Source organism: Helianthus annuus, chromosome 3 (assembly GCF_002127325.2).
Source record: "Helianthus annuus cultivar XRQ/B chromosome 3, HanXRQr2.0-SUNRISE, whole genome shotgun sequence".
NCBI classification, from domain to species: domain Eukaryota; kingdom Viridiplantae; phylum Streptophyta; class Magnoliopsida; order Asterales; family Asteraceae; genus Helianthus; species Helianthus annuus.
In genome coordinates, this window is record NC_035435.2 from 100,245,978 (window position 1) to 100,273,837 (window position 27,860).

Below are 27,860 nucleotides of genomic sequence, written 5' to 3' on the forward strand. Positions count from 1 at the left end.
ATGGAAGCCTTTTGGCTTCTCAACTCACTCTCGTGCCTCGTGAAACGGCTGTCATACTCCCTAAAGCGCTTCTCATTCTCCGCTTTTTGAGTGTTTTGACCAGCTAAGATTTGACTAAGCATATCATGCACACTAGGATCGCTAGAGGAAGGTGCCTGCTGAGGTCGAGGTGGACCATATGCTCCATGAACTGGAGCTGTGGGACGAGGAGCAAATCCGGGTGGATGCTGGTTAGAAGCATCGGGCTTCCAACCAAAGTTTGGATGATTCTTCCACCCCGGATTATAAGTATTGCTGTAGGGATTGTTTTGAGGACGATATTGGTTTCCCATGAAATCAGCATGCTCGTGTGACATCTCTCCCGTCGGAAAATCACCTACCTGATATGCTCCCCCACTCGAAGAACCTCTCGAGTGCATTTCCATCACTCGATCAAATTTCGAAGATAAGGCATCCATACGTGCTGTCATGGCTGTGTAGTCGTCCACATGATGAACTCCCTGCCGAGAACTTTTTCCCCTCGAGGGCTGTTGCGTTCGGTTTTTCACGGCACACTTTTCAAGAATCTTAAATGTCTCGGTGGCATTTTTCGTGCCAATTCACCACCCGAGTATGTATCAACCATCATCTGTCCCTGACTGTCTAAACCATGGTAGAAGATCTGACATTGTTGCCACTTGGGCAACCCGTGATGTGGGACCTTTCTCATAAGCTCTTTAAACCGCTCCCATGCCTCGTAAAGGGACTCGTCCTCGTCCTGACGAAAGTTCAGAATCTTGGTTCTCAACCGAACAGTTTTCTCTGGAGGGAAATATTTCTGAAGGAACTTCTCAGCTAATTGATTCCATGTAGTGATAGATCCAGCTGGAAGTGAAAGAAGCCACTCCTTGGCTCCATCCCATAAAGAAAACGGAAAGAGTCGAAGGCGGATAGCATCTGGTGATGCATCACGAATACTAAACGTGGCACAAACCTCTAGAAACCCAGCAATGTGAACACTAGGATCCTCGTGCTCCTTGCCATAAAACTGTATCGCATTCTACAACATCGATATGGTGCCAGCCTTGATCTCGAAATTATTATTGTTGATTGTCGGTGCATTGATGCTCGCAGGCAAACCATCGAACGGTTTTCCAATTTCATTCAAGATCCTATTCTCTTCCGCGTCCGCCATGTCGACTTGAACGTCGTAGAATGTGTCGTCTCCTCCCGCGTCTACTTCGATCCCCTCGGCTACCACGCGGAACCGCTCCCGCAGTCTCCGGCGAAGATCACGCTCCGGCTCCGATGAAGACTCAACGATATCAGCAGCGGGGGTTGAGGACATGCACGGCCTGTAGGGAATAAGGAGGAGCACAATGCACTATATATATACAAAAACAAAAACAACTAGCAAATAATCATTTTTTTTTCAAATACTCAAGCAAAGGCAAATAAAACAAGTAGACAAAAACTTTATACAATTTTCACAAGTGGCTAAATAAGTAACTCGAATCGTTTTCAAGAAGACGGCATCCCCGGCAACGGCGCCAAAAACTTGATGTGCGTGAATTAAATATATTTTTAATTGAGTTTTTCTTCACACAAATTTAGTTTTAAAAATGGTTTTTCACCTAAAAACTAACTACACACACAAAAGGGCAAGGGTACCCGTCGGGTGGTAATATAGCTAATCGGTAAGAACCGGATATCAATCCTTGGATGCGGTGTCTCGATACTAAACTTTTGCTACTTTAAAGCCTTTACAAATGATTGGGTTGATTTTTTTCTAAACTAGCATGCAAATAAATAAACTACTAAAAATCCTAACAAAGAACAATATCTAAGAAAGGGTTGCCTAAACTAAGTCTCCACTAACAAACATATGACGACAAGGTGGAAGGTTTTGTGATGATGCAAGCTCTAAAATTTGACTAAGTCCCCAATCAAGGCTTCCTAGTCTATAATTCTTAGGAAAACTAAAAATGAATTAACATTCTAATCACCTAAAAATTATTCTTTTAAGCTCACTTGCTAAGTTGATGTTAATCTTTAATCATGAGTTATTTGTTTGTCAAAACTCCTAACTCTACAAATTAGCGAAAACTAATATGAACAACACACTAATCACCTTAACTTGGTTTCAAGTAGTTGGCACTATCATCATGTTCTTGATATGAACCACAAGCATGGTCATGCTAGCTAACAACTTTGGCCTAAATCATCAAACTATCATGAACACAAACTATAGAATTCATAAAAACAACTTTTGATCTTTCCAAATCTAGATGCAAGAATTCACACATAAGTTCAAATCATTGTTCATATCACATTAGCACTCAACATTCCTAGTTTCATGCTATGAATCATACTAACAAGTTAACAAGATTCAATAATCATAATCTCTACACGGGCTTTCCAACACAACATGTAAATACTTATGAGCAAACATTCAAGAACAAGAACTTTAAGCATGCATATGAATTCCAAGAACAAGATTAAATGACAACATGAAGATTAACAAGAACAATCATCACATCTACTTCCATGTTATCACATGTTCATAAGCTTCAACAAAGTTTAGACAACTCAAATGTTTAGCCCAGAAGGCTCATGGCTACCAAATCAAGTGCAAAGAAACATAAATTGTTCATAATGTAGTAAGCTAACCAAGTTAAAGACAAGATGAAAATGGTGTTTGAGTAGATCTTCAAGTGATTTAGTCCTCTTCAAGGCTTCCTCTTGGCTCCAACAAGCTTCCAAGACCAGATTCTTGAGAGAAAAAGTCACCAAAATGCTCCAACTCCCTTGCAAATGAGCTAGGAACTCGTATTTAAACTCTGGGCGTTTGGCACTACCATGCCACCTTTTGGCACAGTCGTGCTTGGCAAGTGTCAGAACCACTTTCTTGATTGTTGACCCTGTTTGCTACCATTTTGGGAAAAATCCCGCTCAATTGTTCCCGAGGTCGCACGACCGTGCTCGGAGATGATCTGGCCGTGCGAGCCAATAGTGCTCGATAACAACTGAACCGATCTCGGAAACGAGCTGATCAGGGGTTGATTTTGGCTTGGCACGGTCGTGCGTCCCCTGATTTCGATGGTTTGGCTGCTGGATGCTAGTGCTGGCTGAGAGTGCCGATGTCGGAAGGCTTGGCACGGTCGTGCCACTGTTTGGCACGGTAGTGCCATATCTGGTAGTTTGCTGGAATGCTTCATTTTTGCTCCATTTTGCTCCAAAAGCCTCCGTTTCAACACCGGGCTGAAGCCCAAACCTGTATTTTCACAAACAACTCAAATGAGTACAAAATCAATGAAAATACGAAGAGTTTTCGCATAAACGGGGTATATTTGACATTTAAAAGATGTATAAATTCTTATACATCATATATACAATTTGATTATTATACATATATAAACTACTCTTAACAAGTATGTAATCATAAAAATACATATGATAAATGATAAAAGTACCATAAATACAGAAATTTATATATAAAATAATTGTTTATTAGGAGTTTTGTAAGTTTTGTAATTATTTAGAGTTCTAAAATGATCCTCAGCCTATATATATATATATATATAGAGAAAGTATATATATTCTAGTAAGGTAACCGCTCGTTGCGGCAGGCGACGGGAATACAACTAGGGGTGCTAAACGGGCCGTGTTCGTAGGTTGGTGGGTTCAACCCGACCCGAACCCAAAAATCATATCACACATATGAACCTGAACACGGTCCGAAATTTCGTGGGTTGACCCGAAAATGACCTGTTCAACCCGAATTTTTGAACTTTTTCTGAAATTAATATATCAAAATTAAAATTTACTTAAAAACACAAATGGATATAATAATATCATATTTAAATTATAAAATCCATGTTAATTTCTCTTTTTAAGTTATAATCATGGCATAAATACACACTCCATTTAATTTATGACATAAAAGATATCGTAAAAAAATATAATATAATATAAATGTGTTAAACGTGTCAACCCGCCAACCCGAGCAGGTTGACCCTTACCCAACCCGTTAACCTAAACGGGTTCGCGAGTTCAACCTGAAACTGACCCGAACTCGTTTAGACTAAACCTAAACCCGCGAATTTCGTGTTAGGTCCGTATCGAGTTTTCGGGTCGTGTTAGAAATTCACATCCCTAAATACAACAATTAGGCAATGTTTTCATAACTGGAGGGGAGATCTAACCGATAGCCATATCATCCAATGTTCCCGTGTAAATCCAATTGATACCTCCTTTGACAACGATTGATATGAAGGTGCACGGGGTAGAGCGGTAAAGTGGTGCAGTGATGGAGTTTACCCCGCGGGGAACACCGTCGTTGACAAACTTTACCGCGCAGGGATGGGATGATTCGGTGATTAATCACCGCATTGAACAATGATCTATACATCATTGGGGCCTAGTGGTAGGGAGGCTTCGGTTCTCCGATAAAGACCCAAGTCTAGTCCCTCCTTTGTGTCACTTTGGAGGATTAGTCAATGATGGATAGAGCCTAACCTCGTTGTAGAGGTTCCATGTTCTATCCTGAGCCACCCAGGTTTTTGACCCATGTGTGTTATGTCAGAGAGTATTTAACTCTTGTGGTGGCATAACGGCTGTCAAGTGGCAATCGACGATATGATTTCTGGGGGAACGGCCAAGCCAAAATCTGAAGCCAACATGGGCTTGGTTAAGATAACATAGTTTGACCGGAGTGGAGTAACGGGGCTCTTCATTTTGGTGAGTGTGGTAGCCGAATACAAGAATGTATTCGTTCTAAAAAAAGATAATAACAAATCTCTTAAAAGTTTTGGTATCTCACGTATTGGTGGCATACACATTTATTAGTACTCAGGTTAATACTTAATCATATTAATACTTAAACATATGCTATTACTAAATGTTTTAAAATCGCACCTCAAAGTGTGTCTCACCACAAAAAACATGAGCTGTTACTGGACATGAGCACAAGCACCTCTACAAGAATGAAACTTAGTCAATCAATACACAGAAGCTTACATAGATAGAAAATCATATTAATAAGACATAGTGTCATACAATAATTAATAACAACGTGTGTTCATATTTCTTTTAAAAGCATGAGAACCCCATCGATTAGAGTTGTTTTTGGCCAAAATGGTTTGGGGGTAGAAACCGGGTTGGGCCAAATATAAAATGACCTCCTAGAACCGACTAGGGTTGGGAAAACAAAAACATTTTTTGTATTATTATTATTTTTTTAATATTATAGTTTTAGGTTTATTTTATTAGTGCTAGTTTGAAACTGAGTAGAACCGGGTTTTACTGCAGTGGGTCTTCGGGCGGGTGGGTTTTCCCCGGAACTGGTGGCTCAGGTATGCATCAAACTCTGACCGTTATGGAGGCGGGATGCATTTGCTCGATTAAGGGCATCCCAAGATGCTTATCCGGTGATTTAGTTGCCGGCTAAAAAGTGTTATTTTTATGTTTCGGCTACATTTCAATTTAAATTTGTTTGAAATCACGGTCAGAAATGCGGTGGGCCACTTCTAAAGTGGGTTATGATTTATTCGGTTAACAATCTCGCTCTTATTCATTAATGTCTTGGGCTATCAAATACTTTATTATGATTCAAATACCAGTCAAGTTGATTATGAGACTATTCAAAGACCCTCATAGTGAGAAAAAAAGCAACATGAAGTACGATAAAGTGAAATAATTTGAGGACTCAAAACAGTTAACCAGAAAAAGGTCATCAAGTATGAAGATTTCTGAGGTATTTGCAGCATATATGCTTGATCGAGTCTTAAATTCATTGGATCTAACATGTAAAGGTTTATAATTCTTTATTCATTTTTAGATAAAAGGAAAAAAAACAAAATATATATATTTATGTTCATATTGGTGACGTCAACATGAAAAAAAAAAAAAAACCAAAACTGGTGATTGACGTCAATATGAAAAAAAAAAAAAAAAACCAAAAGTGGTGATTTAGTTTGGTGAAGTTTTGGGCTTGGGCCCACATAAATCACAAAAGAAAAGGGTTTTGACTTTTGGTTTCTGCCCTCTTGCCGTCCAGGGCCGTCCCCGAAAATGTTAAAAGAAATTTGGGCCCTGTGCGAGACAAAAGAAAAAGGGCCCTACACGCCCTAGTAAAACAAAAATTCAGTGTCGTTGTTGTGTCACTCAACAATTCGATCAAACCCGAGTACGAGTACTATAACAAACCGAACAAATTCAGGTCGATTCGAATAATTTGTAAAAAAAAATATTTTAGAAGTTAAGGAAAAAAAATAAAATATTTTATAATTAATAATAATATTATACAATAAAAGAATTTGGTAAAAAAAGAAAAAGAAAATTTAAGTGAATAGAAAAAGAAAACTTAAGTTAAACATAGCAGAAGAAAGAATACTTCTTTTGTCATTAAATGAAGTGTTGTGGGCATTTAATTTAGGACACTGAGTACGAAAATTGTAAAAAACGGTGTCTGCAAGCTTCGATCTCGTAACCAACGACTTAAAAACCATCTTTTCTACCACTCAACTGCAACTGTTACTTTATTATAAACACAGGTTTTTATTTTTATATATATTGAATATTATGTAAAAATTATATAAAAATTTACGGGCCCTTTTGCGTTTTTGGCCCTGAGCCGTCGCCCATCCGGCACATGCTCATAGCCGGCCCTGTTGCCGTCTAAAGTCAACGAAGAATTTACGCAATTTTGAAGACAAGAAAAGTTGCAGTTTATGGTGGTACCCCTTGTCTTCTTTTATCTTATTCCATATACATGAAGGCTTTAGTGGTATGTGGTTTTACTCTCTTTTCGAGAGGTTTCCACCCTAAAATTTGGTGTCTCTTTGTTCTTACTTTTATACATATCTGTTTACGGTTCGGTTCAATCGAGTTGGGAAAAGTTTGGTCAAACAAAGTGACCTGGTTTCGCTTTTTTCCCATCAGACTGGAGGCAGGTTCGTATCAAGAAGAAAACATGAACCAGCACACTATATGCTCAAGATCGAGTCCTTCTCCCTTCTTATTGAAGCTAAAACGCCTAAAATTGAATCTGATGTTTTTGAAGCCAACGGTCATAAATGGTTAACTCTCTTTTTTTATAACCCTTTCATCATTAAAATGTAGTTTCTATAACTCTTTAACATCTTTTCATCATTAGGAGACTAGATTTGTATCCAAACGGAAATGATGAGGAAAACAAGGGCAGCCGCATATCTTTATATGCAGTAATATGTGACACTGAGAGTTGCCTCAAAGGGTGGGAGGTCTGTTTTGATGTCTGTTTCTTTGTTTATGATCACATACATCACAACTATGTAACAATTCAAGGTAAAATTTGAGTTTTATACATATTTACAAGAATGTCATACAACCAAATTATTAATGCATGCGTTTATAGATACTAATGGGCGCGGGACAAGGTTTCATGAGAAGAAGACGACATGTGGTTTTGACAAGGGTGAGGGTATTGGTACATCCCCCAAAAGTAATGACAACCCCCCCAGGGGCGGACTTAGAATGTTAGTAGGGGTAGCACAGGCTACCCCTCAACCCCGTCTACGTAGTGTAAAAATACCCCTTAACTCCGTTTTCGTAGTGTAAAAATACCCCTCAACTTCGTCTCCGTTATACAAAGGATACCCCTGGTCTAAAAATTAAAAAATTGGGATACCCCTAAATTTTTGGGCTAGTTCCGCCGCTGAACCCCCCCCCCCAGCAGCCCCATATAAGGCAATGAGGGTTGTATAGGGTTTGAGTGCATTAATTATGTCAGAAAAAGTAAAGTTATACGACCCTCATTGCCCTATGAGCGCTGTATTAGAAAGGTGGTAGTTGGAGCATTAAACCCTATACGCCTCTCATTGCATTATACACTGCTCATTGGTACTATAATCTCTGAATTTAAGGTATATTGCTGACAAGACAGCTGAGTTCAGACTGAAAAGGCTGAAAAGGTGATCCGCATATACGCGCTCATGGCCCTATATGCTGCGTATTGTTTCGAATTTTTTCCTTTTACCCCAAGCTTACGGGATTTATGTAATACAAATGTTCAAAAATCCCAAAAAAGTGATGAAAATGATAAAAATTTTCAAATAAACGGTCTGGTTAAATTAGATTCGAATCACGATGTCAAATTGGGACTTTGGATATTTTTTTGGTGAAATTTCGAATGAGTCATATGTCTCCGAAAGCGTTTGGTTACCCGGCGTTGATCGAGGTGAGGAGGAGGTGGTTTCCGTGCGTCCGCAACACGCCAGAACTTACCATTCGCATCAGGAAGGGAGTGTGCGGTCCGTGGTGCCTGATTTGAACCAGGTAAAAAATTCATATTGTCGTTTTGGTTATTTTAGTATAACCATTAAGTTGTTTCAGGTCGTAGAGGAGGCGGGACCATCTTACGTGGCTCAAAGCTATCCGCAACAGGAAAAACATGCATATGGGACTTACCATTCCCATCAGGAAAAACAACGCAAGCTGAAAAAGTCCGAGGAAGGTGCTTTGACATCGAGGAAGACGAGAACGAAATCGAGAAAGGTGTTACACACTTCGAGGAAAGTGATCAAGACGAGGAAGATGGTGGTGGCTGGGACGATGGTGGTGGCTGGGACGATGGTGGTGGCGGGGACGATGGTGGTGAAAAGGACGATGGTGCTAATGACCCGAAAAAACAAGGAAAGGTATAACATTACCGTCACTTACGTGTTATTCGTTATGTATAATGTTTATTAAATTTTAGACAATTTTGATTTTGTATACGTGTTATTCGTTATGTATAGGTTTATTAGAAGGGTGCCTATTAGAATTTAGAAAAAGTTGATTTTGTTTACGTGTTATTCGTTATGTATAAGGTTTATTAGATTTTAAACAAATATAGTTTTAAACATAGTTTTAAATTACCGTTGTTTCAGGTATTTGCGACACTTCACGAGTTAAAGAATTGGGCTTACAAAACAGAAATTGCGAAAGGTTACGTCATTGTGACCCAACGAACGGTAACAAAAGGTGAAGATTCGTCAGCAAGGATAGTGAAGATATGGTTGCAATGCGACCATGGAGGCACATGCAAAAGTAAAGCAACAGTTCGGCGTTCTGGTAGCAAGAAGATTGGGTGTCCTTTTAAAATGATAGGGAAACTAGACGCAAGTAGTGGCAATTGGAGCTTAGTGGTGAAGCAAAAGGATCATAACCATGAGCCTGCGGTATTTCTCGAGGGTCACGCGTTTGCAAGAAGGTTGACCCCAGACGAAGAATTATTGGTAGAGAGACTTTATATTCAAAACATGGAGCCTACGAACATACATTTAACCATAAGAAAACAAAACCCACAGAGCGTGTGCATTCTACGAGACATACAAAACGTGATAAAAAAGATTAAAGTCAAAATGTACGGTGATCGGACTCCAATGCAGATATTGGAGCAAATGTTGCATGAAGGAAGGTATGTTTACCACACCCGGGTGAATCCCGAAACAAATGCGGTCGAGGAGGTTTTTTTTGTTCATCGGTACTCGCACGATATGTGGCGTGCTTTCCCACATGTGTTGATGATTGATACCACTTACAAAACTAATGAGTATAGACTTTCGTTTGTTCAAATTGTGGGTGTGACATCGACACACAAGTCGTTTTGTGTCGCTCATGCTTTTATCTCTAAAGAAAAACAGGATAACTTCTTGTGGGTCCTACAGAACCTCAAAGGATTGTTGGAAGAGGGTATGGAACCGCGCATGATAGTAACAGATTGCGATAAAGCTTTGATGAATGCTTGCGATAAACTATTCCCAAAAGCATCCAAATTGCTATGTCGGTGGCACATCTCACAAAATATTCTAAAACACACCAAGGCAAAATTTGCAACGGCTGAAGAATGGAAAATATTCAAGCTTTCTTGGTCTCGATTGTGTAATTCTCCCACTGAGACGCTATACAATTATAACTTTGAGCGGCTATTTACGCGACTGACTGACGACCATAGATCAGGTACGTATTATATTACAAACTATAGGGGCCTATTTTGACATTTTATGAAACTATAAGTTGAGGGACTTGTTTGTCATTGTTTGAAACTTGCTTAAAAAATGGTTAAAACCAAGTCCAGGGACTAAACTGTCATTTATTGAAAGTTATAGTCTAGGGGTTATTTTGACATTATTTAAAAGTACAAAGTATTGGGCATAAAATGTAATTATTGAAATCTAAAGTAAAAGGGTTGAAATAGCCTTGTTTGAAACTTATTTTAACTCTAAAATCTTAACCAAGTTAAATGTTGAATAAGAAATCCTTAAAAAAAATTAACTTAGTTAACTATGTTAATTAGAATAACAAAAATGGTTAAAACCAAGTCCAGGGACTAAACTGTCATTTATTGAAAGTTATAGTCTAGGGGTTATTTTGACATTATTTAAAACTACAAAGTATTTGGGCATAAAATGTAATTATTGAAATCTATAGTATAAGGGTTGAAATTGCTTTGTTTGAAACTTATTTTAACTCTAAAATATTAACCAAGTTAAATGTTGAATATGAAATCCTTTAAAAAAAATTAACTTAGTTAACTACGTTAGTTAGAATAACAAAAAAGGGGGGTTTCTTGTATAACCCGCCCCTTAGCAAGGATCGAACCCGGACAACTCGTGTAAAAGCACCCCTTCTTTACCAGTTTATCCTCCTGTCCAGGAGCTGATATATACCCTAACATTAGTTGTTTTATACTTTAAAAAAGAAGTTAACTTAGTTAACAACGTTAATTAGAATAACAAAAAAGGGGGGTTTCTTGTATAACCCGCCCCTTAGCAAGGATCGAACCCGGACTACTCGTGTAAAAGCACCCCTTCTTTACCAGTTTATCCTCCTGTCCAGGAGCTGATATATACCCTAACATTAGTTATTTTATACACTTCTTAAAATCCAACCGGGCACACACCTTTTATTTTATTTTGTACGTTTTTTATCGCTTTTATAAAAACTAACATTTTTATAAACTCATATACATCAAACCTGTTTTACTAAAAATATAAACTATAATTATTTCCGGTTTTATCTAATTATTATGAATTAAGTTAGTTTTAATCTTATTAAATTCAATAAAAATAGTAAACTAATTTTATAAAACCTGAAAATTTTTATATAATTATTTTAACATCAGAATGATGTTCGAAAATATAAAATTGATATTTTTCCCAAAATTCGATTTTTAACCAATTTAATCCAATAATTACATAGTTGTATTTGTTTAATTAATTATTTAAAAATAGTTAATTTATCAGAAAAAATTTGTTTCAGCCTTTGGTTGGGGTGTTACAATACAAACATTACAAATCGTTATATTCTGTTTTTTTTTTCAGGAGTTTTGGACTATTTGTATACTGTCTGGCTACTACCCTATAAAGAAAAGTTTGTTACAGCCTGGACTAACACACGCCCTAACTTTGGTCAACATACAACCAACAGAGTTGAAAGCCAACATGCTAAGTTTAAGAGATACCTTAAGGGGCCAAACAGCTCGCTCCATAGACTTGTGTGGCTTGTTGACAAAGTTGTAGAGTCACAACGCATACAAATAAATCTCACTTTTCAGGATAGCCGGTCCTTGAAAATGGGGGACCACATGATATCATTCTTTGATAACCTACGTGGTAATGTTTCCCTGAAAGCACTAGATTTGTTGCTGTGGAGAAGAAAAAGATACGTACGTTGCTCGCAGCAGGGGGGACTTGTGGTCATGTGCTTTTTACGAGTTGTGGGTTGCCATGTGCTTGTCGGATGGAGTGGTGGGAAAATACAAGTAATAAAAACAGGCTTCAACCGCTTATTCTACTTCATATGAATACCCACCCCCGCCCTCATTTCTAACTATTGTTTTTAAAATACAGATTGCAAAACTCCTCTTGCCACCGTAGACAAATTCTGGACAAAACTAGATTTCAATGTTGAAGAACTTAAGGAAGACGATAATAATCTTCGGGAGGAAATGGACAGAGTCATGCAACAACTGAAGGCGCAACCACCGATAGTGTTAAAAAGTATGTTGTCGAAGATAAAGGAGGTGGTGAATCCAAGTATGACTGACCATCAACCGCCTGAGGTACAACAAGATACTCGGGGGCGCCCAACCTCTAAAGCACAACAAAAAAAGAAAAAGGAGGTTGCGAGACGTAAAGATACCCGGTCCGAAGCAAAAGGCAAAAGCCAAAAGAAGGACGAGGACGCTCAAAAGTCAGCAGTGCAACGCAGTCGTTCAAAGAAAAATAAGGCTAAAAAGACAGTTGAAATTATAGATGAAGATTTTCCACTGTTGGTGGGGGATAGGTACGTCAACAATCATTGACCTATATAATATCCTACGTACTTCCATACATACATTTTCCCTGATAAAGATTTTCCACAATATATTTTACAATTACAGGTACAAAAACATGATCGATCATTTTAAGGACTGGCTTCCATCTATGTATCGAAGATACATAACACATATGGAAGATGCCCAGCCTGACGGTAACTGTGGGTTTCGAACGGTGGCTATGGGTTTGGGGTTGGACCAGAATGCTTGGATGTGGGTCCGCCAAGAGCTACTGGATGAGATGTTCATTAACAAAGCCCAGTGGATGCCTCTTCTTGACTCTTTTGATCCGGGATTTTACACTACAGTATATCGATCAATAAACTGGTTGCACGTGGAACCTGCACCAATGGCATGCTGGATGTTCTTGCCATACGCCGGATTGTTGGTGGCTCAAAAATTTGGTGTGGTTGTTCAACATTTAAGCAATGGTGTTTGTCAAACATACTTTCCCATGTTTGATGGTCCGGCGGAGGGCCATTCTGTTCTTTCGATTGCCTATGTGAAAAATGGCCATTTCATCATGGTTAAGTTAACGGATGATGGTCCGATGCCTCCACCGAATGGACTATGGAATATGTATCGAAGTACTGAAGCTATGGAGTGGGAGACAATATACATGTCTCGTCTTTCAGAGGGTAAGAAGTTACTTCCTAGTAATAGAAGTGTACGAAGAGACTTTATTAACTTGTTGTAGGTTCTCGTTGTAACACGTAAAACTGTTTAATCGTATTATTATGTTTTATTTTTTTATTTTACATTCTATTATCTTTTGAATATAGTGTAAGCAACATTTATTTTATAAAAAATGTTAATTACATTGTTTTATAATGTAAAAACACTTATTTACATCACTATTTTTATTAAAAGAAAGGCATCATATGCAGCATATTGGGCAATGAGAGGTGTATACCAGCCTCTATATGCCGCTCATAGCACAATAAGCGGCTGCTGGTAAGCAATCTATAAGCCACGTATTGGCCAATGAGGAGTGTATACCAACACAAACAACATTTCAGCTCACTAAAGAGGGAAAACTAGATCAAAATCAATTCAAACACACACACACCAAAAACACACACAACTCTCTCTCGTATACCATTTCTATCCCGTATCGAACCATACGGTGCGAATTTCCACAAGAGGTTAGTAACATCTTCATCTTTCCTTTTTGTTATTGTTTTTTTACGGGTTTTTTTTTGTTTATTCTGAAATATTTTGGTTGTGGTGTTTGGCGGTAGAGGTGTTTGACGGTGGTGGTTGTTAGAGTGGTTTAGGTTAGGACGGTGGTGGTTGTTAGAGTGGTTGAGGTTAGGACGGTGGTGGTTGTATCTATGGGTTAGGGTTTGACGGTGGTTGTGGGTGGGCTGTGGTGGTTGTGGGTTCGCTGTGGTGTTTGTGGGTTGTCGTAATTTTATTAATATTCTGACAAAATATTAACTTTTAATTGTTGCAGATATGTCGTCAGATGAGGAACAACAGGCACCAAATGGTGGTCCGGTATTCAATCCGATGGCCGGGGGTAATTGTGAGCAGTACGATTTTTTAGACTTCCCCCAGCGCAGTATGGAATACAGACATTTTGCCAAGTTCCGGGGTATGAGAGTGAGGCAGCAGAGGGCGTTGTGTTGGGACGCGTTACGGGAGTGTGACGAGGAGCAGAGGGCCCGGGGTATAATCGGGGAAAATAACCCGTGGGATCGTATGTTTTTTTATGCGGCTGGGCCTTCTTATAGGCCTATGGTGGTGGAGTTCCTCTCCACGTTTATCTATCGACCACGGCCTGCTGAGCAGCCTAACTCAGATATGGACGATCCGATGGTGGAACCACCCCCTGCCGAGGTAACTTTCTGTTTATTCGGGGAGCGACAGAATATGTCGCTGCGTCAGTTTGCTTTGGCCACCGGATTCTACACTGATGAGGAGTTGGTTCAGGATATTTATACCACCGCGATCACATCTATGCCTGATGATCAGTTGCTTGCTTGGTGGCCCACCCTCTGTGATGTACCCTTCGGTCATAAGGCCCGTGTCTCGTTGATTACTGACCCACTCGTTCGCTACATACACCGTTGCATTGCCACGTCGATATCTGGGCGTGGCAAAAGCAACGAGTGGGTCACGAAAAACGACCTGTTCTATCTTTACTGTTTATTCACGGGGACGCCGTGCGCCCTCCATCGCTGCATGGCGGAATATTTCGCCTCATTTTCCCGACGTCAGAAGCGTGGCGGATTGCACGGAGGGGCGTTCATCACGCGTATTGCCCAGCATTGCGGTCGGTATTTTCCATTCATCGGTGAGTTGCCACCGCCTGCCCCTTTCGAGTATTTGGGTATTAGGACGATGAGAGGGATGAACTTGGCGGTGAACTTTCCGAGCATTGGTTATCGGTTTGTCGGTGAGAACGATCAGATTTTCGTAGCCCAGCCGTTAGTACATCAACATCTGTTGGACGCTGCGGAGGTGGATATGCCTCATGTTGTTGATGAGCCTGTTGGAGAGGGTGACGTCGAGCCTGAGGTTGAGCAGGGGCATCCTCAGGAGCCGCCACAGCATCCTCGGCGCGTCTATCATGCGGTGAGGTTGCCTCAGTCCACTCAGCGTCTCCTCGAGAGGCTTGTGGCGGGTCAGACGGCTGTGATGGGGAGGTTGGCGCTGCAGGATCGGCGGATGGACCGGATGGAGGATATGATGGAGTGGATGATGGCTAGCGAGGCTGATAGGCGTAGCGAGGCGGGGTTGCCGGTTCGAGACCCGCCACAACCACGAGTGTATCCGGGGTCCGGCTCGGAAGCCGGCCCGTCCCGCACGCAGGCAGGCCCTTCCGGCACGCAGGCAAGCCCGTCCGGCACGCAGGCAGGCCCGTCTGACACGCAGATGCAGTTGATACGTTATGAGGATAGTGGTTCTGATGACGGTGATGAGGAAATGGCTTAGGAGTAGTATTTATCTGTTTCGTTTGGTTGTATTTTGACGTTTAATGTGGTTGTACGAACAAATATTTATTGGTCTTTTGTTATTTATGTTTAGTTGTATGCCCGGTTGTTTTTGTATAAACCTTTAATCTTTTATCGCATGTATGGATGGTAACATGTTTAATATTTTATCAGCATCTATGTTGTATTTTGGGTTTAATGTGGTTGTACGAACAAATAGGTATTGGGATTCTTATAACGAAGGGGTATATTGGTTTTTTTAAAGGTATTGGGATTCTTATAACGAAGGGGTATATTGGTCTTTTTTAAAAATGCTAAGCATGTGCAGAAGGGGTATAAACGGTTATAAGAATTTCAGGGACTGGATTTGAAAAATTAGAATTACAGTTAGTTTTTAATAACTGTGCAGGGACTGTTCTTGTGCAAAACAAACCTCAGGGACTGGATTTGAAAAATTATAATTACACAAAAAAAGGGAGGGGTCATGTGGTTGTACGAACAAATAGGTATTGGGATTCTTATAACGAAGGGGTATATTGGTCTTTTTTAAAGGTATTGGGATTCTTATAACGAAGGGGTATATTGGTCTTTTTTAAAAATGTTAAGCATGTGCAGAAGGGGTATAAACGGTTATAAGAATTTCAGGGACTGGATTTGAAAAATTAGAATTACAGTTAGTTTTTAATAACTGTGCAGGGACAGTTCTTGTGCAAAACAAACCTCAGGGACTGGATTTGAAAAATTATAATTACACAAAAAAAGGGAGGGGTCCTTCTGTATCGGACCGGCCTCCCATGGGATTCGAACTCATACACCTCGCATAGAACACACAAGCCTTAACCAGTTTATCCTCCTGTACAGGAGCTGATAAATTGGTTATAGTATTTCATTTATACACTTCATACACTTTAAGGTGCTCATTGAACCATACGGCTCTCATTGAACACAAACACTTTCCCAACTTCAATAAAGGGGTAAACTAGATCTAAAATTTGAAAACTTACCCTAAAACACCAAGAACACACACACAAACGCTCTGGACCACACGATTTTCACAAGACAAACTCTGGACCACACGATGAAGGTTAGTTTGTATTTCAAATTTTATTGCTTAATCTTCAAACTTTTTTATATTTTGGTTTTATTTCCGCCGTTTGTGGTGGTGTTGGGGTTCACGGTGGTGGGGGATTGGTGGCGGTGGGGATTGACGAAGGTGGGGGATTGACTGTGGTGGGGAATGGTCGTGGTTGTGGTGGTGGTGGTGGTGGTTGACGGTTGTGGTGGTGGTGATGGTTGTGGTGGTGGTGGTGGTAGTGGTTATGGTTGTGGTGGTGGTGGTTGTGGTGGTGGTGGTAGTGGTAGTGGTTATGGTTGTGGTGGTGGTGGTGGTTGTGGTGGTGCTGGTGGTGGTTGTGGTGATTGACGGCTGTAGTGGTGGTGGTGGTGATGGTTGTGGTGGTGGTGGTAGTGGTTATGGTTGTGGTGGTGGTAGTTGTGGTGGTGGTGGTAGTGGTAGTGGTTATGGTTGTGGTGGTGGTGGTTGTGGTAGTGGTTATGGTTGTGGTGGTGGTGGTTGTGGTGGTGGTGGTGGTGGTTGTGGTGATTGACGGTTGTGGTGGTGGTGGTGGTGATTGACGGCTGTGGTGGTGGTGGTGGTGGTGGTGGTGATGGACGGCTATGGTGGTGGTGGTAGCGTAACCCTACCCGACTCCCAGCCCGACACGTTTGTCGGGTCTAGACTTATATCATCGTTTTTTTTAAATGTGCATATGTTATTTTTATTATTATATTTATTATTTTTAACAATATATTTTCGGATGTCGGGTCTAATGCTATAATTGTATGTTTTATTAACAGGATATCGAAAGTCGGTGTTTTGACGGTGGTGGTAACGTAATTCTTATGAAGAAGTACACTGCGTTCATATTTCAGATTCAAACGCTTAACTACGTTCGTATTCCAGATTCATGCACCGGAACGTCCACCAACGACAATGCTTCTGCACCCACAGTCTGTGACGGTGGAAGTAGATATTTACCGGTGACTGTGAGGGTGAACTGGAATGTTCTTCCACCTCTACCAATGACAATGCTTCTGCATCAGCAACCTCGAGGGGTTCTTCATGTTCTGGAACCGGTTACTGAGAATTCTTCAGCAACAACGAGGGAGTGCCAGATCAGGTCGAAGGTTTACCATGGAACATATCCTTAAACTTGATAGCAGCAATATGGTGACCGAATAGAGATCTGAATAACCGATACAGTTTGCAAGAATTTAATAATATGTAACAGTTAGCGATTTAGGGTTTAGGGTTCAGGGTTTAGTCGTTACATTTTGTATTAAAATGACATGTTTTGTGTATTAATATAAAACGGTGTTTCGTGTTTTGTGTACCCAATAATTAAAGACATTATAATAATTGGTAAATAAAAAATTTGACATTTTATAATACACAAAATTCATTTCATAAGATATAACATCGTTTTTTTAAATGTGCATATGTTTTATTATTATAAGTTGCATAAACTCTCAAGACATAACATTCCGCTAAATAACCAAAATACGAGAGTCATTACATTCGTTTACATAAGTTGCATAAACTTAAATACGGCTAACGACAAATACAAATACGGACAAAAAAAAACAAAATCCAACAGATTATCAAACAGGTGTCCCTATTAAGAACGACCCTTGGATTTTTATTTTCCATTTCTGCTACTTGCTCTTTATACATTCGAACCTCCTCTCTCAAAAACTTGACTTCGTTTTCAAGTAATGCTTTCGTATCCATCAAACCTCGAATGACTTGAACTGACCGAGGACACATGGGAGGGTCGATCCACGCAAAGAATTTGCACCGAGAACGCTGAAACCGAAGGCGAATTAATATATATCATTACCACTATACAAACCATAATGCATAAGTTACAACAACCATTGTATCAAGATGTTTTTAAAGTACATACCAATTGCACGCAGGTGTAAAATTGACGCCCAGGATTAATATTCGTCCAAGATGTTTTTATCCCAGCTTGCCTTCCACATCTACACATAACCATTGTGAATGTAAAAATGGATATGGATTACACTTTCTCGTACGTAATATTAGAAAAAAAGAATCAATACGCCACTCATAGCACAATGAGATGCGTATAAAGTACAAAATCCAACCACTTTTTCAGAAAAAGTAAATACATATGCCTCACATAGTGCTATGAGGTCCGTATAAAAAAAGTTAGGTGGTGTATATGCCTCACATTGACCTATACGGTCGTATACACTGACACCTTTTCAGAAAAAGTAACCGGTTACCCTTTCTTTAACTAATTTACGGAGGTTAAGGCTCATGCTTAGTCAGATATTCACCCAACTAGATCCCCAAAAAGTTCTTGGACCACACGAGACCAACGTTGGACCACACGATGAAGATCCGGAAGTACACACACGCACAGATTCTTTGTCTCTCGTATTGTTATTGCTCTCGTATCGCTCCATACGCTCGGAGTATTTAAGGTTTGTTCGTATTCTGTATTTTTATGTTTAATTTTCATTTTTTCTCTGATTTTGGTGGGTTTTTGTGGTTGACGGTTGTGTTGTTTTATGGGTGGTGGGCTGTGGTGGTTTTGGGTGGTTAGGTGGTGGTTGACAGTGGTGGTGGTGGTGGTGTTGTGTAGTCAGTGGTGGCTGTTGTGGTGTTGTGGGTGGTAGGCTGTGGTGTTTGTGGTGAGGTGGTGGGATGTGGTGGTTGAGGTGGTGGGTTGTGGTGGTTGAGGGTGGTAGGTTGTGGTGGTTGACGGTGGTGAGGTGGTGTTGTGTTGTGGGTGGTAGGCTGTGGTGGTTGAGGGTGGTAGGTTGTGGTGGTGGTGGTGTGTTGTGGTAGTTGGGATGGTGGTTTTGGTGGTGGTTAGGTTGTGGGTGGTCGGCTATGGTGGTGGGTGGTCGGTTGTGGTGGTAGTGGGTGGTCGGCTATGGTGGTAGTGGGTGGTCGGCTATGGTGGTAGTGGGTGGTCGGCTATGGTGGTGGTGGGTGGTCGGCTGTGGTGGTGGTGGTGGTGTTGGTGGTGATGGTGGTGTTGTTTGTTTATTATATTTTACAATATAATTTCTAATATCGAGTCTAACACTATAATTCTATGTTTTTTAACAGGATATCGAAAGTTGGTGTTTTGACGGTGGTGGAAACGTAATTTTTATGGAGAAGTGCACTGCGTTCATATTTCAGATTCATGCGCCGGGACGTCGGTCTAGGGTGAGGTGCTTGGCGGTGGGGGATACATCATCCAACATCAATAGCCAAGTCACCCGGTGTAGTCTTGATAGCATCTACCGACGCGCGGCAGTTCCGTCACCGGCATCTACCGATGCCTTGTAGTTCCGTGACCACCATATACCATTACGCGTCTGAACCGGCTTTTAAACCGGACGGAATCTACGAAGAAGTTGTTCGATTTCACGGTTTGTTTGAGAACCTGATTCAGATAGCAAAGAGACCGTTGTGTATCTGAATCAGGTTCTCAAACAAACCGTGAAATCGAACAGTTTCTTCGTAGATTCCGTCCGGTTTAAAAGTCGGTTCAGACGCGCGATGAAATAACCGATTCTATTCCCAACTCACGACATTGCCTTGTATTTAAAATCTCAATTGATGAAGGGTTTGTCATAAGAACAGGTTCATCAAATCGAGAATCAACTTCTTCATCATATTTTTCATGCATTTCCATTAGCCACAGTTGTACGAAGAAACTGTTCGATTTCACGGTTTGTTTGAGAACCTGATTCAGATACACAACGGGTTCGTGTGAATCTAAGTAATAATATGTAATAGTTAGCGATTTAGGGTTTCGGCTATGTATTGTATTAAATTTTGTATGAAAGTGTTGTGTTTTGTGTTATTTTATCAAACAATGTTCACTTACATTTGCGTTTTGGATTATAGAGAATTTTACGTTTTATAATAACACTAGATAAAAAAATGTAGAAGTTTTATAATACTAATTAAAAAAAATGGTGACGTTTTATAATAACACTTGATAAAAAAAATGTAGAAGTTTTATAATACTAATTAGAAAAAATGGTGACGTTTTATAATAACACTTGATAAAAAAAAATGTAGAAGTTTTATAATACTAATTAAAAAAAATGGTGACGTTTTATACTAAGAGTTGATAAAAAATGTAGAAGTTTTATAATACTAATTTAAAAAAATGGTGACGTTTTATACTAAGAGTTGATAAAAAATGTAGAAGTTTTATAATACTAATTTAAAAAAAGTTGACGTTTTATACTAACACTTGATAAAAAATGTAGAAGTTTTATAATATTAATTATAAAAAATATTGACATTTTATAATAATAATTAACTAATAAAAATGTTGCCATTTTTCTAAATATATTAAATAAAAAATGACATTTATATACCTTCCTTTTATAACAATAAATAATAGTAAATATAAATGTTTATATTTTTTTTATTTTAACAACAATTTAAAAAATATATATATATATATATAAAGTTTTTTTTAAATAATATTTCATCCCAATGAAAACCCACACATCCCCCCCAATTTTATTCCACACAAAAGAGGCAATGATTGGGCAATCATTGGCTGACACCCAATCATTGACAATTAATAGGATGTGTGAAAAAGTAACCAAAAAGTAAACGTATAGGGCAATGAGGGGCTTATCAGGTGGGTCCATTTTCAGGCGTATAGGGCAATGAGGGGTGTATAGGGTTAGAGGATGTGTAGATAAATTTAGGGGATGTGTGGATAACCAGACCCTTTGACAAACTAATTCCTATGGAGTCTTTTATGGAGAGTACAAATGGGTTCCTTTTCAATGATTCATGTGTGTTTGGAGCTGAGGTTATTACAGTTCCTGTTCCAGAGTTTACACAATTAGACCGGTGTCTATCGATGATAAAGCCTTTAGCAACCAAGAATACTTACACTTGGACCATTAATAATTTTTCAGCTGTAACAGAGAGTGTTTTGTATTCAGAGATATTCAAAGTTGGCAATGTCAAGTGGTACATCTTCTTAATCCATAAGGGTTTCATTTTGCTGCTGTTATTTATTTATTTTTTTTTTTTTTGGTTTCAAACACTCGAACATCAGATTGTTAACGACCTAGTATTTATATATATATATATATATATATATATATATTGCTTTCTTGAATCTAGGCACTTAGAACTTTATCCCGAAGGGAACAAGATAGGCAAAGGTACACATTTGTCAATCTTTTTGGCTGTACATGATGCTGCTTCATTTGCTGATGGTTGGAAAGTTTATGCAAAATTCAAGATTTGTGTTAAAAGTGGGGATGCTGAAAATGATATGGAGGGAGGTACACTCAATATTTCTGTGCCACATTTTAACGTTACGGGTCTGTTTAACATAATAATTAATAACCAAGGATGTTATATATGGTTGATCTTAGTGATTGAAAATAACATTTTCAAATACAACATTAGTGCATGAGAGATAGTTTTATGTTGTTGTGTTATGTCTCTTTTGATAATTTTCTTTTCCATTTTTAATATGCAGAATGCGATGCCTGGTTCCACAACTCAGCTCTTGGTTGGGGTTTTCCATCTCTTATTCTATTGAGTGAACTCATTGACCCTGAAAAGGGTTACTTGTTGAATGATAATCTTATTGTTAAAGTCGACATTTCAGTGATGGGGACGCTAAGATATTTCATTTGAAAGATGGCGTTCTTGGTTATTTTTATTTTTGCTAGCTATTTTAAAGCTGATGTATGATATTCATATATTAGTGTAGACTGTATTTTAACAAGGGAGGAGTTGTAGTACAAGTTTACTCTACTTGCGTATGTATTTTGCAATATTTAGATTAATTCGGTTTTTGGTAGCTGCATCATTGTGATTAATTATGAGATTTGAGTTTAAGTGAATGCATGTGCATGTAGCTACATGTCACCAGCAAAATTCCTCATTAATGGTCTACCTAGTATACATGTACTCGTTTTCCTCATTTAAGTTTAACAAGGCTGGCAACTCTTTGATTGTGGATTTACACATTTGAAACCACTGCAATGGAACTCTTAAATGTTTTTTTACAAAACCAATAATCAAGATATTTCTGATGAGTTTCAAAACAAAACATAAACTGAAAGCCAAATTTCCTTTTCTAGTTCTTGTCGGACTTCTCTTAGGCTGCTCGGTGTGGAGACGGCCCGTCCAGCCATGGCGCTGGTCCCCAACACCATTTCCATGGGTGCGTGGTCATCGTGACCGTCTTCCCGAAGACGCACTACAAGAAACTATCACTTTTAGCGGCGACACCATTAGCGGCGACAGGCCAAATGTCGCCGCTATTGGTCGATCCACGTCCCGGAGTCTGAAACCAAACCCCAGCCGTTGATCTTTATCCTGATCTAACGGTTGGGGATTTAAAAGGCATTAGCGGCAACAACACCAAGGTCATTAGCGGCGACAGTTGTCTTCGCTAAAAGTACGTGTTCCACATTAATCCCCAGCCACACATATCTTATCCTGGTTAACCTAATAGCGGCGACAAAGATCTCAATAGCGGCGACAACCCGTCGCCGATAAAGCTCGAATCGTATCAGACTATACAGCGCCTTTTCCTCCCTCCTTCTTCAGTTTCCCCCCCAAAACACTTCCCTCTACCGCCGGAGAAACTCTTTTTTGCCCAAATCGGTTAGTTTAACTTTCTTTTTGTTAAATTTCTTCTCTATTTTGTTATATACATGTTATAGCTTTAATTTTTGCTCATTTTTGTGTTTGTGGAAGAAAATTCGGATCACCACCATCTCTTCTCCGGTCACCACCATCACTTCTCGGGCACCACCTCGTCTCCGTGGTCTTTGTCTCCTTGAAACTTGAAAAAACGGTTAGTTTTATATGTATTTTTTTTTAAGTTTAGAAATTGTATAATTTTTGGTTTAGGTATGTAAATGTGTATGTAAGGATGAATGTTTTTATGTCAAATGCATAATGTAGGTGTATTTGGTGAAAATGAATATATGGAAATCTATGTATTTGTGTATGTAGGTGTATGTAAGCATGTATGTGGGTATGTAAGTCTATGAATAAATGTATGTAGGTGTATGTTAGTATGTAGGTGTATGTAAATGATGAACAATTGTGCATGTAAATGTTTGCGATTGGTGAAAAATGTGTATGTTAGTATGTTTGTATAAAGTATGCAAATGTGTATGTAAGTATGTATAAATTTTGTGGTTTTGGTCAAAATGTGTGTTTGTAAATATGTATGTGTATGTGTAAGTATGTAAATGTGTTTTATAAGCATGTATGTGGGTTGGTAGTATTTTAATATATGTGTATAAAGTATGTAAATTTGTGTATGTAAGTATGTATAAAGTATGTGTTAATATGCATAAATTATGTTTAAGTTTCATGATTTCTATGTTTAGGGTTATGTTTGAAAAAAAAAAATATGTTTAAGTTGATGATTTTTATGTTTATGTTTAGGTTTGAGAAAAAAATATATTTAAGATGATAATTTGAATGTTTATGTGTAGGTTTAAAAAAATGTTTAAGTTTGATAATTTGTATGTTTAGGGATAATGATTTCAATATTGCTTATATTTGCGTATCTGATGGCGGATGTGGCCCCATGGGGACACCGGGGTGACGGCGCTGGTGATCCACCGCCTCCTGGTGGTTTTTTGAGAGGCACACATGAGACGGATGGTAAGTCTTTTACTAAATTATTTTTTAGTCCTTATATTTGATATATTATAAATGTTGTTACTAATTATTTTTGTTTTAATTGCAGCGGTTCCCCCGAAGAGGGTTAGGGGGAAAGCCAAAAATAAAAAAACTACGGCGTATGGTAAAAGCGGGGGGGGGGGGGGGGGTATCGCTTACATTTGACAAAGAGGTCACGTATACCCTCATTGGTGTAGCAAAAGATTTGTTTTCAAGGGAGGCCGGTTTGTATATGTGGCGGACCATCCCGTTTGATAAAATTGGATGGGATAAAGTTTCGCAGCCGCATAGGAAAGCCATCATAAACCACTTAAGGGTAAATAAGTTATATACAAACATAAATAAACAACTACCGATAAATATTTGATTTTGTAGCATATAGTTACCTGTCACAAAAAGGGAAAAAATTCAGTAACCAATTTCCTAAATACTCTATTAAAGTTACTCAAACATACTATTTAATAGTTCAATTTTTTTCAGTTTTAGTTAAATAAAATAATTATGAAATTTGGTTATTATTTAATGAATATTTTTTAAGAGATTCTCTTAATTATAGTAGTAGGCCCTTCTTTTGAAGGTGACGTTACCCTCAACCCAATGGTTTGAGTCAGCAGGGATACAATCCCAAAGGGTCGGAATATTGAAAGACAATTAAGTAAGTTATTAATGCGAAAAGTGGTAGGCCCCTCTTGTGAAGGTGACGTTACCCTCGGCTAAGTGGTTTGAGTCAGCAAGGATACAATCCCAAAAAGCTGGTTTAAAGTATTAATAGTAGTTTACATATGAGGGGTTCAAGCTATCCGCACCCCCGCCACCCAATACCGTTGGGCATTGAAGGAGGTCCTAGTAAGCTTGAACCAAGTCCTCGCATGATCTATGCACTGAACGAGACAAGAACTTTACTAAACCACCCTCCTAACCCCCTTCCAGGTAGTTAACGCACTTTATATAGACCGTAAAGACACGAATGATGACATCATTTACTTTATATAAACAGTAAAGTAACCTCAAGACATCTTGAAGAAATGGTAAAGAAAATTCACTTTCAACATAAGAAACTAGTTATTAAAGTCATTAATACAAACACAATTAAAAAGTGCCGAAAGATTAAAAATCAAAAGTAATACATTAAAAATTTGTCTTCACCGAGTGATGTAAGAGGCTTAGCCAAACATGGCCTTTGATTGACAAGAACTCTTACAATCAATCTTGGATCCCAAGACTACTACACACTCTAAAGATGGATGATGGATGATGGTGGTGGGTGTTGGTGTTGTAATGGTGGTGGAGTGGTGGCAAAGTGAGAGAGTAGTGATTTGCCAATGGAAGTCTTTCGAGTGAACAAAGCACTCCCTTTTATAGCCAGAACAGAGCCCTGGCTACGGCCCCGTGTCCAGCCAACACGGCCCGTGGCCATCATCTTCTCTTCCTTCATTAATTGCAATTGTCAGCAGAGGGCCCAACACGACCCCGTGTCTCCTGGGCATGACCCCGTAGTCAACTCTTTGTTGTACTATCAAGATTCTGCGTATCTTAGAGTTGACCACGCCCCGTGTAGAGCTGGGCACGGCCCCGTGGTGGGCGTAGAAGCTTCTGCAGGTTTGTCTTGTTGTGCAGGCTCCTGACCACGCCCCGTGTAGAGCTGGGCACGGCCCCGTGGTCAGAGTTTGTTTCCTTGTTTTATCTTTGGGGATGTTGCCGAGGGGTCGGGCATGTCACGTTTATTCCTCTTTTTTGTATTTATGTTGGTTTTGGCTGCTCATTTACTCCTTTTGTTCTTTTAAGCTCAATTAGTCCTGTAAATTCAAAAGGAAGAAAGAAACGTGCTTTTTCCAACATTAGTACTAAAAAATGGTTAGTTTTATGTCTCATTTGATGTAATTTATATGTTACATTTTGCACACATCAGTGGCCTCGCTAGCATGGTAACGGAGATCATTTGGCCAGATCGAGGTACGTTGGTCAAATGTTACCGTTGGGTAACGTTCAATTTAAAAAAGAAAGTTTTTTTTTTAATTCAAATATAGATACAAACCTATCCCAAACTAAAACACATACCAGTCACAAACTAAAACACACACCAATCACATAAATTCTACCCAATCATTTTTAAGAATGTCATCCGATTCTTCGAGCTCTTCATCCGAAGGTGTTCTTGACGATATGATTATCGCAATTACGCAGGAGATGATTAATTATTTGCTAGAAGAAGCTCAATCCTCTACATCGTGTACCAGACAACCGGCTCTTGAACGAGATCGGTTAGGTGCTCATGAACGTCTAATGCAAGATTATTTTTTTGTGAAAATCCGTTGTACGACGATGTTCAGTTTAAGCATAGGTTTCGTATGAGCCGTCGTCTTTTCCTTAAAATTTCTATCTCACAGACGGTATTTATCCCGAGTGGGCGACGTTGGTAAAAACTCTTTCAGTGTGTTAAAAAGAGATGGTCTATCATCGCCTAGCCGGCGAGGATACTTGAAAAAAGTAAAATGAGAAACGTCATGTATACGTGCATCATTTTGCATAACATGATATTGGAGGACTCGGGTAGAGCGTTTTGTGGAGAAAGTTATAATGAAAGTAACCAATCGACGAACCCACTCCTAACATACGCTGAAAAAGAAGTTATCCGATCGAAGATACGTGACAGGAACACACACCATAACCTTCGAGCTGACCTGACCGAGCACCTATGGTTTTATCGTGAACAAGGAGGAGACGACGAGTGACTTTGTATTTTTTTTTATTTAAATTATGACATTGTATTTTTTTTATTTAAGTTATGGCATTTTATTTTTATTATTCAAATTATGGCATTTAATTTTATTATTTAAATTATGAGTTATAAATTAATATATCAAATTAAATAATGTTTAATTCTAAATAAAAAATTAATTAGGTAATGATGACGGGGGCTTTATCCCATACCCTGCAAGTTAAGGAAGGGCGTGATAAAGCCTCTTGGCTGATGTGGATCTGACGTTGCTTGATAAACCCCTAGGGACTTTATCCCACACCCTCCAGCCTTCATAATGCTTTGGTTTGATTCGGTTTCAAATTCCAACAAGTTGATTCTGATTTACAAAAGGCGCCCATGACTAAGAGGATGAAATACTCCATAATATTTTGAAGTTTGTGATTAACTAGTTGATGCCCCGCTCGTGTTGCGGGGCGATGCCCGAATACTTCTCAATCAATTAAAAAAACATTACTATAATTTTGCTAGGAAAAAAAACAAAAATGATGATAAGACCGTAATTTTGGGCTCAGGGCAAAACTGTAACTTTCAGGACTAATAAGCCCGTGTTAGGCAGCTCCTTGACACGAAAAAAAATTAAATCATGTAAACAAATTAAAACAAAAAACCTTTATACTTTTGCTAAAAAAAACTAAAACGATGGGAAAAACATAATTTTTAACTGAGTGCGAAATCATAATTTTATTTCAGGGATAAAATCGTAAAATAAATGGACCAATGGGAGAGTGCCAGAAAGCTGTCGGCATGAATGTAATTTTACACTGGGGGCAAAATTGTAATTTCACCATGAAAACAAACAAAAACGGTGGACAAAATGTAAATTTAAGTTGAGGGCAAAATCGTAACTTAGCTGTGAGAAAAAAACTAATGGCAAAACTATAAATTTATACGGGGAAAAATCGTAATTTTGAATTGAGGGCGAAATTGGAATTTTTAGCTAGGAGCAAAAGCGTAAATTTATTTTCAAGTGGGGGTAAAAACATAATTTTGAACTGATGGCAAAATCGTATTTTTAAGGGAAAAACAAATGGCAAAAGTGTAAATTGAAATGGGGGCAAAATCGTAATTTTGAACTGATGGAGAAATTGGAATTTTTAGCTGAGAGCAAAAGGATAA

The 27,860-nt window shown here is 38.9% G+C and overlaps 1 protein-coding gene across 1 annotated transcript; it reads left to right on the top strand.

Annotated features, from left to right (window-relative positions):
- Positions 1–8,106: 8,106 nt before the first annotated feature.
- Positions 8,107–9,711, top strand: LOC118490454. The gene is made up of 4 exons (XM_035988108.1): positions 8,107–8,197; positions 8,353–8,657; positions 8,889–9,484; positions 9,645–9,711. The coding sequence occupies exons 1-4, from the start codon at positions 8,107–8,109 to the stop codon at positions 9,709–9,711; spliced, it is 1,059 nt and encodes a 352-aa protein (XP_035844001.1).
- Positions 9,712–27,860: the final 18,149 nt, after the last annotated feature.